The following is a 17,001-nucleotide window of genomic DNA, read 5'->3' on the forward strand; positions in this document are numbered from 1 at the left end:
ACATTTCCAGTGAAAGTCTGATGTCCTGGACTCCCCTCAGTCTTGGGAAAACTGGGATAACCTACATTGGTGGGGATTTGTAGAGCATGCATTTGGACTGTTTCCTAACCCAGAGTTCTCTTTGATACTTTGGGGTTTAGTTCGTTTATCCCCTTGTCCTGTATGTGGCAGTATCCCAAGTGAGCATTAAGTAAGTTATACCAAGCCTATTGCTTGGCACACAGGAAAAGATCAGCAAAACAGAAATGATTATCAGTGCGGTGCCAAGCCACACTGGAGCCTAAGGTAAAGGGGAAGGATGTACACCCCTATACAGATGCTTTTATTATTTTGTGTATGTATGTTAATTTTTCAAGACATTAAGGTAGTGGAAAATTATTGAAAATTTGAAAAGCAATTGTATTACAACTCATATTATTTTTAAGCTTAAATATGTTATTTATGGCCCTAACACAATTTATTATAATTTTACTTTTCTGGTTTTAAGGGAAGAAACTCATCATTGATATTTTCATCATTTATTTCTGGGAAAAATTAATCACTATTGATACACAGAAACATAGATACATATATAGATACATAGATAGATATAGATGGATGGATAAACACATATAAATGGCTCGATAGATCATATATAGATAGATATGAGCGCTTCCCTGTTTAGCTCAGCTGGTAAGGAATTTGTCTGCAATGCAGGAGACCCCGGTTCGATTCCCGGGTTGGGAAGATCCCCCGGAGAAGGGGCAGGCTATACCCCCTCCAGTGTTCTTGAGCTTCACTGGTGGCTCAGTCAGTAAAGAATCTGCCTGTGATGCAGGAGGCCTCAGTTTGATTCCTGGGTTGGAAAGATGCCCTGGAGGAGGGCAAGGCAACCCACTCCAGTACTCTTGCCTGGAGAATCCCATGGACAGAGGAGCCTGCTGGGCTAGAGTCCACGGGGTCGCAAAGAGTCGGACAGGACTGAGCGACTAAGCCCAGCCCAGCTATTAGTACTCATTTTCCCTGCTGGCTTGGATTCCAGCATGGCTCGGCATGGCACTGTCAGATTCTGTCTTTATTTAAATTGTAGATCTTTGTTCACCATGGATATTTTTTCTATTAATTTTGCTACTGCATTAAAACATTTTTTATCTTGATTAAAGAGACTTTTGCCCCCTCAAGTTTTGTGCCTGAGATGAGTGCTTCAGTCTCCCATTCCTAATCTCAGCCCATTATTATTTTATCTTAACACTCAGCAAGTTCTATAAAATGCCCTCTTACAGAGCAAGCTTCGCCCCAAGAAGAATGCGTTCCTTCCCGCCTTTTCCCTCTCTCTTGATCCTGAACCTGAGTTACAAGGTTAGGAAAGCATATTCTCTTGGATTAGCTCCAGGTGTGCCTGACTACGGTCTTCCTGCAGAGGGCGTGGGGGAGTCCAGCCACCCCTGGAGGGCGGAGATGTGTTAGGTGGAATTAGGCTGATTGCCCATCAGAACTTGTCTTTCCCTGGCAGGATTATTATGAAATCATTGACTTTCTACCTGGCTTCTGGGCTGAAATAAATCTACCATCCCCGAACAATCAACTTGATCTCAGACAAATGTCAAGTAGAGCTAAGTTCCTCTGCCCTGGGGATGGTCATAAAAATCCAGACAATTGCCCTCAAATGCTTTTGGTGGCTCAGCAACAGCTTCTATGTGGTTGTTTTTCCTCAGTTCCTCTGTAGGTCTAAGGGGAGGAGAAGGGTGAGTTACACTGGCATTCTGGAAAGGAAGACTATATACGTCAGTTCGCCAAAACAAGTTTTGACATTATCCCTGAGATGTCATCTACGTCTACTCACTGCAAGCGCCTGTTGCCCCAGGCTTTACCTGCTGGGCAGTGACGGTGGGGCTGGGAGGGGGACAAAATAAAGGAACCAGGACCTGTAGCACCAACCCACAGGCAGGCTCTGAACAGGCACCTGAAGCAGTCTCTTCTGGGAGGCTCATGGTCTTAGTAAGTTGAATGAATGGGCCAGACCGTCTGAAGCTAGATGAAGCTATTAAGTTTCTCCAGGGGCATGGGGGATGGGAGAGGGAAGTCCTCAGTGGTGGGATTGGCTTGTTAAGGGCTGGGATGGGGGAATCGGTAAGTCAGGCTCTTTCCTTTGAATTCTTAGCTCCTGTGGTCTCCAGATTCTGGCACAAAATGAGAGGTTCTGGTCTTCCCCTCTGCCTTCTTTCTGCTGTGTTTTATCTCTTCTGGACATCTTCTGCTGGGCTAAAAACGCTGCATTTGGGAAGCTGTGTGATCACCACAAATCTTCACGGAATTCGAAGTGGATTTTCGGAGATTCGGGACAGTGTGGTATGTGAGGGAGGCACACCCCCTTTACCTTGTGACTGCCTGCCCACTTTTCTACTTGTTTTTATCTGTCCTCCAGCAGGGTGGTCACAAAAAGAAGCAGGTTGGAGGCTCCTTACCAGGAGGATATGTTCCCAGGAAGTATCTATGGTTCATAATGTAAAAGTGTTTTGGAGAGGGACTCTGCCCACTGGGTCATGGCACAGAGCGGATGGGAGATTTCGGTCTAGGATCCTGGCGGAATCATTGACCTGTACTTTCTTACCTTGCCCTCTTCTGTTTAGCAAGTCAAAGATGAAATCATTGACATCAGAATCTTGAGGAAGACTCAGTCTTTGCAAGGCACAAAGGTATGTGTTTGGGTCATATGAATTCTGGGAGGAAATGAGAGTTGGGGGCATCTTCACTGACCGTGTCCCTGGACACCCTGCCCTCCTAACACACCAGTCTTCTTTGTAGCCTGCAGATCGGTGCTGCCTCCTCCAGCATATACTGAGACTCTACCTGGGCAGGGTATTCAAAAACTATCAACCCCCTGACCACCATATCTTCCGGAAGGTCAGCCGTCTTGCCAACTCTCTTCTCACCATCAAAAAGGACCTCCGACTCTGTGTGAGTAAGGGTCTTGGGTAAAAGGATCCACCTCAGCACATAACTTAGTAATCAGGCTCATCTTAGACCCATTTAATGGGTGGAAAAACTGAGTTCGAGAGTTCTAAAATAATCGGTGTTGAGTTATGGGACTAGGTAATAAGAACTCAGTTATACTGACTTTTGGATACATGCTCTATGCAAAATGTCTAAAGAACTATAAAGTGCTGGCTCTTTGATGTCACTATAATCATCACTATATGTGAATGAAATTATGGTTCTTCTGTGAGTTATCCTATGGTGTTTTAGGGCATCCTGAGTCCAGGCAGCTAATCAGCAGACCACCAGACTCAATCTCAAGATAGGACCTCAGAATCCAATTCGCTCTCTGGGAGGGAACTAACAGGGCAGGGGTGCAGGCCGGATGGGATACGGCGATCACAAACTCCTGCAGTGCTGCCTGTTTCTAAGCAGAAGCTCTATGTTTGAGCCTAGAACGCTGGCTTCCTTTTCTAGCTGATGTACACTTTAGTGATCACAAATAAGGAGGTATGAAAAGATTTCTATAGGTGGAAAGAACAGAACTCCCACCTACTTCATGTCAATGGCAGAAAATTGCAATCTTTAAAATCTAGCATTCTTTGGTATTCTTTTCAGCATGCCCATATGTCATGCCCTTGTGGGGAAGAAGCAAAGGAGAAATACAGCCAGATTCTGAGTCACTTTGAAGAGGTATATGCAATTTTCGCCTTGGCTGGGATGAGTGTGTTTTTAGAACTGAGATCATAGATGGGTGGGATGGATATTCATACTCAGAAGAAATCCTATAGCCCTCAGGTTAGTGGCCCTCTGAGGGCACGTGGACTATCCATCTGCTTTAATGGGTATCCCAGGGGATACCCGTGCAGGCTTTGGAAGGGTGCTGTCTCTGGAAGATTCTCTGGGAACCAAGAGGGAATAGCTGTGATTCCATCAAGTCACCCCAGAGACACCTGGACCTTGCAGCTGCACAGATAAGAGGCATTAGTTTTCCACATTCACACATACATGTGTGCATGCTAAGCTGCTTCAGTTGTGTCCCACTCTTTGCGACCCTGTGGACTGTAGCCCACCAGGCTCCTCTGTCCATGGGTTTCTCCAGACAAGAATACCTGAGTGGGTTGCCATGCCCTCCTCCAGGGGGTCTTCCTGTCCCAGGGATCGAACCCTCATCTCCTACGTCTCCTGTATTGCAGGCAGAGTCTTTACTGCTGAGCCACTGGGGAAGCCCCCACACACGAGTACATACCTTCAAAAACAGTCATTCACCATTTCACAAACGCTTTTGCCATGCTGTTGCTCACCTCAAAGCCTTCGAACCTCTGTCGGGAAGACTGGAGTTTGCTGCACACTCTATTCATCCTTTATGACTCAGCCTAGGTATCACCTACTCATCCTTTAGGATTCAGCCTAGGTATCACCTGCTCAACCTTTAGGACTCAGCCTAGGTATCACCTACTCATCCTTTAGGATTCAGCCTAGGTATCACCTGCTCATCCTTTAGGACTCAGCCTAGGTATCACCTGCTCATCCTTTAGGACTCAGCCTAGGTATCACCTGCTCAACCTTTAGGACTCAGCCAAGGTATCGCCTCCAGGAAGGCACTGGCTACTGGCTACTCTGAGAGTGAAGTGCCCCCCTGTTGTCCTGAGGGGACCCCGTCAGTTATTCACCACACTGCATTTTAATTGCCTGCTTCTGCTCGTCTTCTTTACATGACTGTGAATTCCCTGTGGGTAGTGATGGCACCATTTATCCCTGAATCCCTAGTCAGTCCAGTGCTTAGCATAGTAAATATTTGTTCAGTGGGAGGATGCACAGTAGGCAATCCCTAAACACACACACACACACACAGAAACACATATTTTTCTTTTAAAAGCAGCTTTACTCTCTGTGATTCAAGAGGCTTGGGTTGCAATCCCAATTCTGCTACTCTTCTGGGCCTTAGTTTCCCTATGTAAGACTAGTGTGACTGCTGCTGCTGCTGCTAAGTCGCTTCAGTCGTGTCTGACTCTGTGTGACCTCACAGATGGCAGCCCACTAGGCTCCGCTGTCCATGGCATTTTCCAGGCAAGAGTACTGGAGTGGGTTGCCATTGCCTTCTCTACTAGTGTGACTAGACTCCCTGATTTTCCCTCCTTTTGTGAGATCTTGAGGTTCCTTTCAAGCTCTTCATTTTGAAAATATGCTCCGTTTATAATCCCCGACAGACCTACCAGGGAAAGGAGAGGATTAAACTTGGAGCCCATGTTGTCTCTTTACAAGTTGCTCACCTCTTTACTTTGTGTCTTCCAGCTTCCGCCTCAGGCAGCGGTGGTGAAGGCTTTGGGGGAGCTAGACATTCTCCTGCAATGGCTGGAAGAGGCGGACTAGGATGAAAGAGATGCTGCTGAGAGTATTCTGGGCTCAGTCTCCAGGACCCATGGAGGTATGACCCCGAACCACCGTCTTTTTGTTGTGTAATTTAGTGCAGGTCACCATGTACATTATTTATTTATTATTTGTTTCCTTATTGTGGTTATTAGTGTTTCCGCTCTCAATTAAAGAAACGCAATGCCAAAGAATGTTCAAACTACTGCACAATTGCACTCATCTCACATGTTAGCAAAGTAATGCTCAAAATTCTCCAAGCCAGTCTTCAACAGTACGTGAATCAAGAACTTCCAGATGTTCAAGCTGGATTTAGTAAAGGCAGAGGAACCAGAGATCAAATTGCCAACATCCGTTGGATCATCGAAAAAGCAAGAGAGTTGCAGAGAAATATCTACTTCTGCTTTATGGACTACGCCAAAGCCTTTGACTGTGTGGATCACAACAAACTGTGGAAAATTCTTAAAGAGATGGGAATACCAGACCACCTTACCTGTCTCCTGAGAAATCTGTATGCAGGCCAAGAAGCAACAGTTAGAACTGGACATGAAAAAACAGACTGGTTCCAAATAGGGAAAGGAGTACGGCAAGGTTGTATATTACCACCTTGCTTATTTAACTTACATGCAGAGTATATCATGAGAAATGCCAGGCTGGCTGATCCACAATTTGGAATCAAGATTGCCGGGAGAAATATCAAATAACCTTAGATATGCAGATGACACCACCTCTATGGCAGAAAGTGAAGAAGAACTAAAGGGCCTCTTGATGAAAGTGAAAAAGGAGAGTGAAAAAGTTGGCTTAAAACTCAACATTCAGAAAACTAAGATCATGCCATCCAGTCCCATCACTTCATGGCAAATAGATGAGGAGACAATGGAAATAGCAAGAGACTTTATTTTTGGGGGCTCCAAAATCACTGCAGATGGTGACTGCAGCCTTGAAATTAAAAGATGTTTGCACCTTGGAAGAAGAGCTATGACCAACCTAGACAGCATATTAAAAAGCAGAGACATTACTTTGCCAACAAAGGTCTACATAGTCAAAACTATGGCTTTTGCAGTAGTCATGTCTGGATGTGAGAGTTGGACTATAAAGAAAGCTGAGCGCTGAAGAACTGATGCTTTTGAACTGCGGTGTTGGAGAAGACTTTTGAGAGTCCCTTGGACTGCAAGGAGATCCAACCAGTCCATCCTAAAGGAAATCAGTCCTGAATATTCATTGGAATGACTGATGCTGAAGCTGAAACTCCAGTACTTTGGCCACCTGATGGGAAGAAGTGACTCATTGGAAAAGACCCTGATGTTGGGAAAGATTGAAGGCAGGAAGGAGAAGGGGACGGCAGAGAATGAGATTGTTGGATGGCATCACTGACTTGGTGGACATGAGTTTGAGCAAGCTCCAGGAGTTGATGATGGACAGGGAAGCCTGGCGTGCTGCAGTCCATGGGCTCGCAGAGAGTTGGACAGGACTGTTTAGTCAGAGTGACTAAACAGAACTGAACTCTTAATCTGGATCATGGTTTTATAAGATTTTAGTAACATCTTTTCTACTGTTGGTTGTATTTATTAGTGAATGTATTTATTTATTTTTTCTATTTAACTTATTTTTATATTTGAAAATGAGACTTTTTAAAAACAATTACAGATTATATTTATAAGCTGACTAGAGCAGGTTTTTCATAGAGTGAACAAACTCTCTACATTCTAGAGGAGTGGCTAGAATTTTATTAAATTAAGGACATATTAACTGACCACCAGTGTTCTGTGAGATATTTAAAACTGAACCAATGGCTACTAAGTGTGGGTTGTGGAAGAAGGAATTTTGATGTGAAGTTACAGACTTGTGTTACAATTACTGATCACCCCCACTCAACTCCTAGACCCCAGACTTAGCTATGGAATCCTGTGTGGCCAGGATATATTTTTACGAATAAAGTTTTCTTTGTATAAAATCTGCTTGGAGTTTGAGAATGCTTCAGAAGTGGAAACAATGGTTTCCACTGGGATTGAGCTTGGTGGGATGGGTTTCTAAAGGGATGAGCTTGAGTCTCATATGACCCAGGGACCTCTTGCTCCTTTGGGGGCAGGAAGTTGCCTGTGGGAACCCAGGCCTTCTCTCCGCTGCCAAATGCACACCCAGTTTTGTCTCCTAATTCACCCACAGCTCTGATTCCTCCACACGAGGGGGCTGTGAGGGGATGGGGGCGTCAGCCCGCCCTGTCTCTTCCTCCCTGGCACTGAGTACTCTTCTCCGTGCTCCTGCTTTCTCTCTCATTTCAGGCTCTCATACTTTTGTGTCTGAGGTTTTAGTTGCAACACAAATTACAATGTGCAGGAGGTTCTACTGTAAGGGTTAAGAACACATAGGTGCAAAGTGGCCTGCCCAGGGAGGTGCGTGCGCCCTCTTTGAAGGCCCGTCCATTTTGGATTCCGGCCAGCCCCACTTGGGTTGTTCCTGGATCAAGTCTTTGTGTTTGGAACCAACTACTAAGTTGGTGTTCTCGGTCCAGGCCCCTTTCATGCTGAGCTTCCCTGGGCTCGAAGGAGCCAAAACTCTGGCCTGGGCCGCTTGCCTTCTCCCTCCCCAACTCACTCTGAGCCGAGTCTCAGCTAAGCAGTTTGCCTGGCTCAGTTTCAGAAACAGCAGACTAGTGCTCCCCTAGTGAGCTTTCTTTGCGGCCTCTGCTCCCAGCCCTATCCCAGGTCCTGGTGAGACTTAAAGAACTTTATTTTTTCTCATTATTAAGTGACAACTACTTGGTGGAGGAAATTTGGAAAATACAAAGAAGCACAGAAAAGAAAATTAAAATCACTCATAATCTTATCACCCACAGATAACAAGTCTGAAATATTTAGGTATGTTTTTTCTACATCTTTTTTTATTGGATTCAAATCATGATTCACCTCTCATTACCTGGGTGGTTTGGGCTATAAAACTTAACCTTCTAGGAATTTAATTTCTTCTTCTGGAAAACAAGTTGATAACATCAACGTTTCAAGGTGATGGAAGAAATGGTTCTTTACATTCCTTTAAAACAGGGCATTTTCTGCTTTTACATCCTCATTATGATCACCCTTATCCCATCAGAATTTCTTGTTGCCCCTCCTCTGGTTTCCCAGACCAGTCTGACAAACAACTCAGCTTTGGCTCTCACGGAATAGTTGAGAAGGAGACTTCACTGAACTCAGTGTAAAATGAGAACCAATACCTCCAAGAGAGGGCTTCCCTGGTGGCTCAGATGGTAAAGAGTCTGCCTGCAGTGTTGGAGACCCAGGTTCAATTCCTGGGTCAGGGATCCCCTGGAGAAGGAAATTGCAATCCACTCCAGTATTCTTGCCTGGAGAATCCCATGGATGAACGAGCCTGGTGGGCTCCAAACAGTTGGACACAACTGAATGACTAACACTACTACCTCTAAGAGATACTTGATGGCAAAGAGGAGGCTGGTTTTATCTGCCAAGTGTGTCTTTCAGATGGGCATGTCTCAGGTTGACCTACAGAGCTGAGGATGAAATTCCTCCATTTGTTTCCTAAGAAGCATTTCTGACTCTTCTGAAAGTCTGGGCCATGGGAAGCCTTGGTCTTTTGGAATTCCGTGTTACCGTGTGACCACTCCTTACCTGTCTATTCCTCTCCCCTGCAGGACCCATTTCCTCCTCTAAGTTATTTTTCTGGTGACCGCTTGACCTATCACAGTACCAACAATGGGGAATACAGCAGTGGAGAGTCAAGTCAGTTTGGGGACATGAAGGTGGGCCTTTAAGGGACAGACTCTAAAGAATAGCTTGCAAGTGTCACTTTCAATTAATTAAATTAAAATTAGACAGTTAAAATCATTGCTGTCATTTATTAAGTACTTATGTTCCAGTCACTGTACTGGAAACTTCACATACATTATCTTATTTAATCCTTAAAACGCTGTCTTATTTAATCCTTAAACCTGTGAGATAGGTTTTTATTACCAGTTTGCAAGTGAAAACATGTTCAAAGGTGATAAGTATTTGTGTAGGGGCAGAACACAAAGTTGAATACAGACACCCTGATACCACAGCCCTATATGGCTTCCCACTCTATATGCCACTTCTTTCCCAACAGTGGCATCTTGTGTTCAGAAGCTCAGTAGTGAAGAATAATAAGTTTGGGCTTCATAAAGATACGAGTGAAAACCCTGACTCAGAAACTCACTATCTTGGACAAGTGACATAGCTATCCTTAGTATTATCCTTAGTTTCTTTATCTGAAAAGTAGGATTATACTACTTAATGCTGGGTTGATGTGAAGACTAAACAAGATCATCATATCTAACTTATACAAGCACATCTTAAGCATCAGGTACTGTTCTAAGTGTGTTACAAGCGTCCATTCATTTAATTCACACAAGAGCATGATGAGATAGGTGCTACTGTTATTCCCATTTTATGGATGAGGAAACTAAAGACCAGAAAGGTAAAATATCTTGTTCAAGTTGTTCAAGTTCACAGCAAATATTTCTGAAGGTTAAATATGAAGAGAGATGGCAGCCTAGAGAACCACGCATTTAACCACTTTGCTTTGCTAGTTGGTTGGAATGCCCAGGACGTAGAGAGCTCTTGGTCAGTAGAGGCTCTGGCTGTAGCAGTAGTTCTGCCTGGAGAGGAAAGTGATGAGCCTTCCTTCCAAGCTGTTACCTTCCTGGTGCCACTTACCTCTGTAACATCTTTACTGAACTTCATTTTCCTGTGCATCTGAACCTTGCCTCCTCAATAAGTAGAATAAGTTCCTTTGGAAATGATAGGATTGACCTGTCAGCTCTGATTACTTTAAGCTCTTAGACCTTGGATTAAGAATCTTAGACCACTCTACTTCTCTGGGTCTCAGTTTCTGCTGAGAGAGTGCATATAAAGATGGACAATGGCTAAACTATGTATAAAAGTAGAACTCTGATCCACAGTCTGCAGCACCCAGCCCAGAAAACCAACCCATTATCTGCAGTAGGCAGCCTAAGGAGCTGGTCTGCTATCTGTAAGTTAGACTTGTATGAAATCAGACCACAATCTCTAGCAACCAGCCCATGAAGGCAAACGATAACTCTTGTAGCCACTGGATCCAGATGGCCAGGACTTGATTAAAAACTGGCAACTTCCTCAATTTTTGTCTCTGTTTCTAACCTAGCATGAACCAGAAAAAGCCAAATAATGTATCCTTAACCAATCACATGGGGAATCCCAGGGACGGCGGAGCCTGGTGGGCTGCCGTCTATGGGGTCGCACAGAGTTGGACACGAATAAAGCGACTTAGCAGCAGCAGCAGCAACCAATCACATAGGATGTTCTGCTTCTAGTTGGCCTACTGATGGCCCCTCATGTCAACAATGTCCAGTCAAGGCATACCTGACAAGTTCCTTGTTTTCTCCTGTAACGATTTCCCACTTCTGCAGGCTTTGGTCGTTCAGTTGCTCAGTTGTGTCCAACTCTTAAGAGTCTCTGCTGAAACATGTCATGGTGGCTGACTCTCTTTCTATAACAAACTCTGAATAAATAGCTTTGCTTGTTCTCTTTTGGTTGGTCTTCATTTATTCCACACTGCAAAATGAAATGAAAGAGTTGGGACAGATGATTCTGAATTCTAGAATCTGGATGTGCTAAATCTGTCTCAGAAGATCAGATTTAGCTGCTGCTGCCTTCATGACTGGAAGGGGTTTGTATGGTTCCTGTGTCACCAGCTTTGGATTCAGAATTTGAGGTAAGCATATCGACTGGAAATACCTAGATGATGTCAGTGAAACTGGGCAAGGCTTCCCTCTGATGGAGGGGTGGGCTCAGAAGGCAGAACATCTCCTAAAGCTAGGAATGAGATTCAACTGCAGGGTGACTCAAAGAATAAAAAAAGTCTGCTGAACCTTTCATTTCTACCATGCCCTGGGATTGCCCCAACTTATTTTTAAGGACTCAGGTCTTCTCCAACATGGTCCAGTGTAACTTTGTCTGCCCATTTCTCTTCCATACAGATGGAGAATGAATGGACCACTCCCCTGCACGACTCTTAAGTTCCTGCAAGACAGGACTGTGTTAAAAAAGCCTACCTTATCTCAGCACAGTATAAAATTACATTATTGATGAAGACTAAATTCAAAAGCAGGCGAATGGAATGTGTCTTTAAAAGTTTAATAAAAAAAAAAAAGAAACTGCTTTTTCTTTTTCTTTTTTAGAAACTGCTTTTTCTATGTTTGTGGCCCTCAGCCAATTTTTTCATGAATTAACAGCTTTAGTTTTTGCTAGAAAATAGATAACCTACCTGCAGATTAGGCCTTGCTAACAGGAGGCAGCAGAACAACAACTGGTAGAATAATGAACTAATAGAGCCACTCCTGATTCACTGGAAGATTGGGAGGAGAACAGGTGACACTCTGGTTCAGCCCCGCTGTCAGGAGCATGGTGAGTCACTTGCTTAACGGGAAGAAGGCAGGACTCAGAGGCCTGGAGTCAGGAAGCTGTGGCTTACAACCAGAGTGCTAATACCTTTCAGAGTACATTCTTTGAACATTAGAGGTGGGAGAGGACTTACAGATCACTTTACAGGGTAGCCGGGTTCAGAGAGGAAAGTGACTTGCCTAAGGTTACACAGAGAGTTATGGCAGAGTTGACATTAAAGCTCAGGTTCCTGTACTCCCAGGACCACTACATCTCAGTTCAGTTTAAGAAGAAATAAAAATAACCCAGATTGGAAATGAAGTCAGTCTTTATGCACAGATGACAGGCCCATCTAGGCAAAAATATCCAATGGACTTACAAAAAGCTAGTAGAATAAGAAAGTTTTGTTTGACAGCAGGCTACAAGGTAAGATCAGTTGTATTTCCATATACCAGCAACATTCAATTGGAACTTGAAATTTAAAAAAAATACTATTTACAATAGCATCAAAAAGTAGGAAATCCTTGAGTATTAATCAAGAACAAAAGATGTAGAAGGGGACCCAAACTTCCCGTGCCTGCAGAGAGCCGGAGCGCTGTGGTACAGATAGGGGCTGAGAGGAGAGTGGCTGCCAACAGAGGATGCAGGGCGGACGCACGGCCCACGCAGCCGTGGTGAAGATCCGCTTTCAACCTATGGTGGCCCTCATCAAGGCCAGCAAGACTGACAAGGCTTCGGCCTTGGTCTCCACCCTGGTGCCCGCCCCGGGCGCTGAGATTCTGCTGACCCTGGCTGGGGAGAAGCCCTTGGGAGGAGGGTCCCCACACCATCCCTACAAGACGCGGGGGCTCTGTCCATGGGCATGGACCTGCTGCTCATGGGCCTGGTGTTCGCCTCCGTCCACATCTACAGATCCTTCTTTCTCGTTCACCTGGCCCGAGACAACTTTTTCCACTGCGGGGTCCTCTAGGAGGCCTCCCTGTCCTCCTGGGTCCGCACTCGCATGGAGCTGGAAGAGGACGGAAGATCTAACTGGAAGAGAGGAACCGCGAGGGCATCAACGTGCCCGTGCCCTGGTTTAGGAACATCCTCCATGATTCCAGCAGGTGCTCACTGTCTATCACGACTTCTCCCTGGACAGGAGCCACTTCATTGTTCAACACCACCAACCTGCTGCCCCCTTGCAACTTCTGGGAGTTCCTGGTGAGAAAGTGCAGAGAAGCACCTACCTCCCGCAGACACACGTCACCCCGGAGGAAATGGCGGTTACGGAGCACGTCAGCGACAACAGGCCCTGGCCTCCTTCGTCTCCCACCTGTTTGTAGCAGGAAGGACACCTACCGGCGGTGTCGCCGGGTCACCCGGAAGCGGAAGTACAAACGAGGGGCCAACAACTGCAATGCCACCCCGCCATTTTGAGAGCTTCTGGGTGAGGAGACAATAGGGTGAGGGTGGTGTGAAACCCTCCCCGGCCTCCAGGCTCGCTCCGGCCCTCTCTCATTTTTCCTGGAGGCCGCTCCCTGGCTCTCCTTCCCCTCACTTAGCTCGTGCTTTGGAAACCTTCCCCTAGATGGGAAGTGTGTCCCCGTTTCTCTCCAGCTTTGCTCTCCGCCCTGTACCACAGCTCTGACATCTCAAGGCCACCACCTCTGCCGACCTCTCGGGCCTGGGGCGTGAGTGGGGCGCCCCCAAATGGTTTCTGTGACCCTCATCTTGAGGTCAGGTGACTGGGGTCCTGACTGGCAGCCAAAGGAGAAGGATTGGTCGGAAGGACCAGGCCTGGCTGGGTGTTGGGGTGGGGACACGGAATGCGTTCAGGGATGTCTGCACAGCTGGGAGAGTCCTGAAAGGCTCCTTGCCAAACACACTTCCTCGCCAGTGCTGACTCCCGGGCCTGAGCTGAGGATGGAGGGAATGTGCCCAGAAATGGCGCTCCCCACCCGCTCCTCCAGAGCCCAGGGACGGTGGTTGTCCTGGGGATCTCTCCACGACTCATGCCGGTGCCTTCAGCCCACCAGTGGGAGTCTGAGTTTGGGGGGTGGGGATGGGATGAGTCTGTCAGGCACAATCAGTCTCCCAGTGGAACCAAAGAAGGAAGGAGTCGGGGCTGGAAAGGCAGGCGCTCAAGGAAGGATCCCCGAAGTCGCAGCCACAGAGGAACAGCTTGGGGTGGAGCGGTTCTCTTTTCATCCTGTCTCCTGGCAGCTGGGCAAGATGAGCAGGGAGAAGGGAAGGGAGTGCAGGTCCTGCTGAGGGGATGGGGCGCCCTGCCTACCAGCTCAGGGCTGTTTTGGAAGATACCTGGGGGAAGAAGAGGAAGAGCCATCTGGTACTTGTGCACCCAGCCTCCTCTTTGTTATAAAATTCCGTCCCCCTCTGCTTTGGGGCAGTGCAGCATTATTTCCTTTTCCCTCTCACTTTTGCATATTTTTACTGGTCATTTCACATGTTAACCATTCTCAGTCCTGAGCCCTGAAGAGGAGGGCTCCCATTTCTCCTGTCAGACTTCAGTGCTCTCTGGAGATGAAACTGTTAAATGTTTTGTATATTTTCTCAATCAGATCTCGTTTCAGAAGTGTTTGTAGAACAATAAAAACCTTTGACTTATGGGGAAAAAAAAAAGAAAAAGAAAGATGTAAAATAGTTCTATACTGAAAACTGTAAATCATTGCTGGCAAAATGAAAGATTAGCTAAATAATGGAGGAATTTCCCTGATGGTCCACACACCCAGTGCAGGGCGCCTGGGATGGATCACTGCATCCCACATGCTGCAAGGAAGAATGAAGATTCCCTGTGCCCCAACTAAGAGACCTGGCACAAGCAAATAAATAAAGAAATATTTAAATATTTAAAAATAATAAATAATGGAGAGATACACCATATTCTTGATAATTATTAAGAGGCTAATTCTCCCCAAATTGATCTATATATTCAGTACAATCAGTATAAAAATTTCAGTAGCCTTTTTTTTGAGGTAGAAGCTGACAAGTTCACTTTAAAATTCATACTAAAATGCAATAAACTTAAAATAACAAAAATAACTGAAAAAGAACAAAATTGGAGGATTAATATTATTAGATTTGAAGACATATAAAGCCATGGCAATCAAGAGAGTGTGGTTCTGGTGTAAAAATAGATGATTAGAGTAGAATGGAAAGTCCAGAAAAAGACCTATACATCTGATTTTCAACAACAGTGCAGAAGCAATTTAGTGGAGATAGAATAATCTTTCAAGAAGTGGTGGTAAAATAATTGGATATTGTATAGAAAAAAAATCAACTTGGACCTTTATTTTATGTATACAAGTTAACTCAAAATGGATCATCAATCTAAATGTACAATCTACAATTATAAAACTTCTCAAAGAAAACCTGAGGGGAAAACCTTCATAACTTTGAGTTAGCCAAAGATTTCCTAGATACAAAACCAAAAGCAGAATCCACAAAAAGCCAAATTGGCAGGTTAGACTTCATTAAAGTTAAATGCTTCTGCCTTTAAAAGATGCCTAAGAAAATGAAAAGATATCCCATAGTCTGGGAGTAAATATTTGCAAATCCCTGTATATAATAAAGAATGTGTGACCAAAAAATACAGAGAATACTCAAAACTCAATTATAAGGAAGCAACCCAATTAAACACTGAGCACAAAATTTGAACAGACACAAAAGAAGATAAATATAGGTTAAAAAGAAGCTCATGAGAAGATGCTTAACATTGTCTTTCATTAAGTAAGTATAAATTAAAACCACAGTGAGATACCACATCATACTTATTGGAATGGTTAAAAAAAAAAAAAATTGACCATATCAGGTGCTAGGGGAAGGTGTGGAGAATCTGAAACTCATGTGGGCTGTTGAGAATGTAAAATGATACAACCACTTTGAAAATAGTTTGGCAGTTTCTCAAAAAACTGAAGAAATAGCTGCCATATGACCCAGTTATTCCATTCCTAGGTATTTATCCAAGAGAAAAGAAAATGTATGTTCATGAAAAGACTTGCACATAAACATTTTATGAAAGGTTTATTTTTAATAGCCCCAAATTTGAAACAACTAAATGTCTACCAACAAGTGAATGGTTAAACTATGATGAGTATGTTCGTTATCTTGGTGATGATTTCCAGTTGCATACATATGCCAAAAGTTAGCAAATTGTACATTTTAAATATGTGCAGTTTATTGCATGCCAATTGGGTATCAGTAAAGTTCTTCAAAAACAGTTCAATTCAAGGTAATTTCTCTTTCTAGGCCTTGTGGAGATTGTTGTTGCTGTTTAGTCACTAAGTTCCCCATGGACTGTATGTAGCCCACCAGGCTCCTCTGTCCATGGAATTTCCCAGGAAAGAATACTGGAGTGGGTTGCCATTTCCTTCTCCAGGGGATCATCCCAGATCAGGGATTGAATGTTGGCAGGAGGATTTATTACCACTGAAGTACCAGGGAAGCTTTTGTGGAGGTAAGAGGCATTTGGAGAGAGTGAGATTGTGAGGACAAGTCATTGCCAGCAATATAAGACTTAATGACAAGGAAAGACCTCCATGTAGAAAGATGAAGGAAGGCTTTCTGAAGGAGGGATTCTTGAGTTAGACTGTGAAGGATAAGCGGGGATGTCAACAAGTAGCCTAAAAAGACAAAGGACCTTGAAGTCCTGCTACCCCAGAGAAGTGGTTCCACCTGTGTTAATATCAATATTCTGTCACATGTATAGCATATAGCAATTCAAAACACTCTTATTTAATGTATGTTATTTACTTATTTGTGTCCCACTTTCTATTAAAGTGATTGAGAGTGACTTATGAGAATACATGTAATACAACAAGATTTAAGGAAACTAGATGAAACAGAACACAGATAATACAATGATGTTGAGCTAAGATTATTCCGCAAAGGACATGTCATAAGGTTCTGAGTCATGACTTGCTAGAAGGATCAAAATTCAGCTCTGAGCTTTACCGAGGCTGGAACAAAGCGGGAAACATGATTACTACAAAATTCCATAAGCATTTTCCTGGGTTATCTTTTTCAACCTTCACGGACATGCCTAATAGGTGAATGACTAACACAATGAGGAGAATTCAAGAAAAGTTGCAAAAATCAGGAAATTAAAAAACACCCCCCCCCCCCCAAACTGAAGGTTTTGAAGAGATAACAAGACAGGCAAAAATCCCAGGGCCAAGATTTGGGAGAGGGAAATCCAGTGAAGTGAGCTCAGCACTGGGGACTGCTTTTCCTTGATGATGGTGGTGGTGGTTCAGTCGCTCAGTGGTGTCCGACTCTTGCGACC

The 17,001-nt window shown here is 44.5% G+C and overlaps 1 protein-coding gene and 1 pseudogene across 1 annotated transcript; both read left to right on the forward strand.

Annotated features, from left to right (window-relative positions):
• The first annotated feature begins 2,169 nt into the window (after positions 1-2,169).
• On the forward strand, positions 2,170-5,328 carry IL20 (interleukin 20). The gene is made up of 5 exons (XM_065937445.1): positions 2,170-2,328; positions 2,610-2,675; positions 2,785-2,937; positions 3,574-3,648; positions 5,251-5,328. Exons 1-5 carry the CDS (start codon positions 2,170-2,172, stop codon positions 5,326-5,328), a joined length of 531 nt encoding a protein of 176 aa, XP_065793517.1.
• Positions 5,329-12,358: 7,030 nt separating this feature from the next.
• LOC136169333 (integral membrane protein 2C pseudogene) lies at positions 12,359-13,136 on the forward strand (annotated as a pseudogene).
• The last annotated feature ends 3,865 nt before the right edge of the window (positions 13,137-17,001 follow it).

The sequence above is a fragment of the Muntiacus reevesi genome, chromosome 5 (assembly GCF_963930625.1).
Source record: "Muntiacus reevesi chromosome 5, mMunRee1.1, whole genome shotgun sequence".
Lineage (NCBI taxonomy): Eukaryota > Metazoa > Chordata > Mammalia > Artiodactyla > Cervidae > Muntiacus > Muntiacus reevesi.

Bases quoted from the DNA above. Each gene is read 5' to 3' on its own strand.
- IL20 (XM_065937445.1), top strand. From the start codon at position 2,170: ATGAGAGGTTCTGGTCTTCCCCTCTGCCTTCTTTCTGCTGTGTTTTAT. The intron at 2,938-3,573 runs GTGAGTAAGGGT...TATTCTTTTCAG, and splicing joins AAAAGGACCTCCGACTCTGT to CATGCCCATATGTCATGCCC. The intron at 3,649-5,250 runs GTATATGCAATT...TGTGTCTTCCAG, and splicing joins TTCTGAGTCACTTTGAAGAG to CTTCCGCCTCAGGCAGCGGT.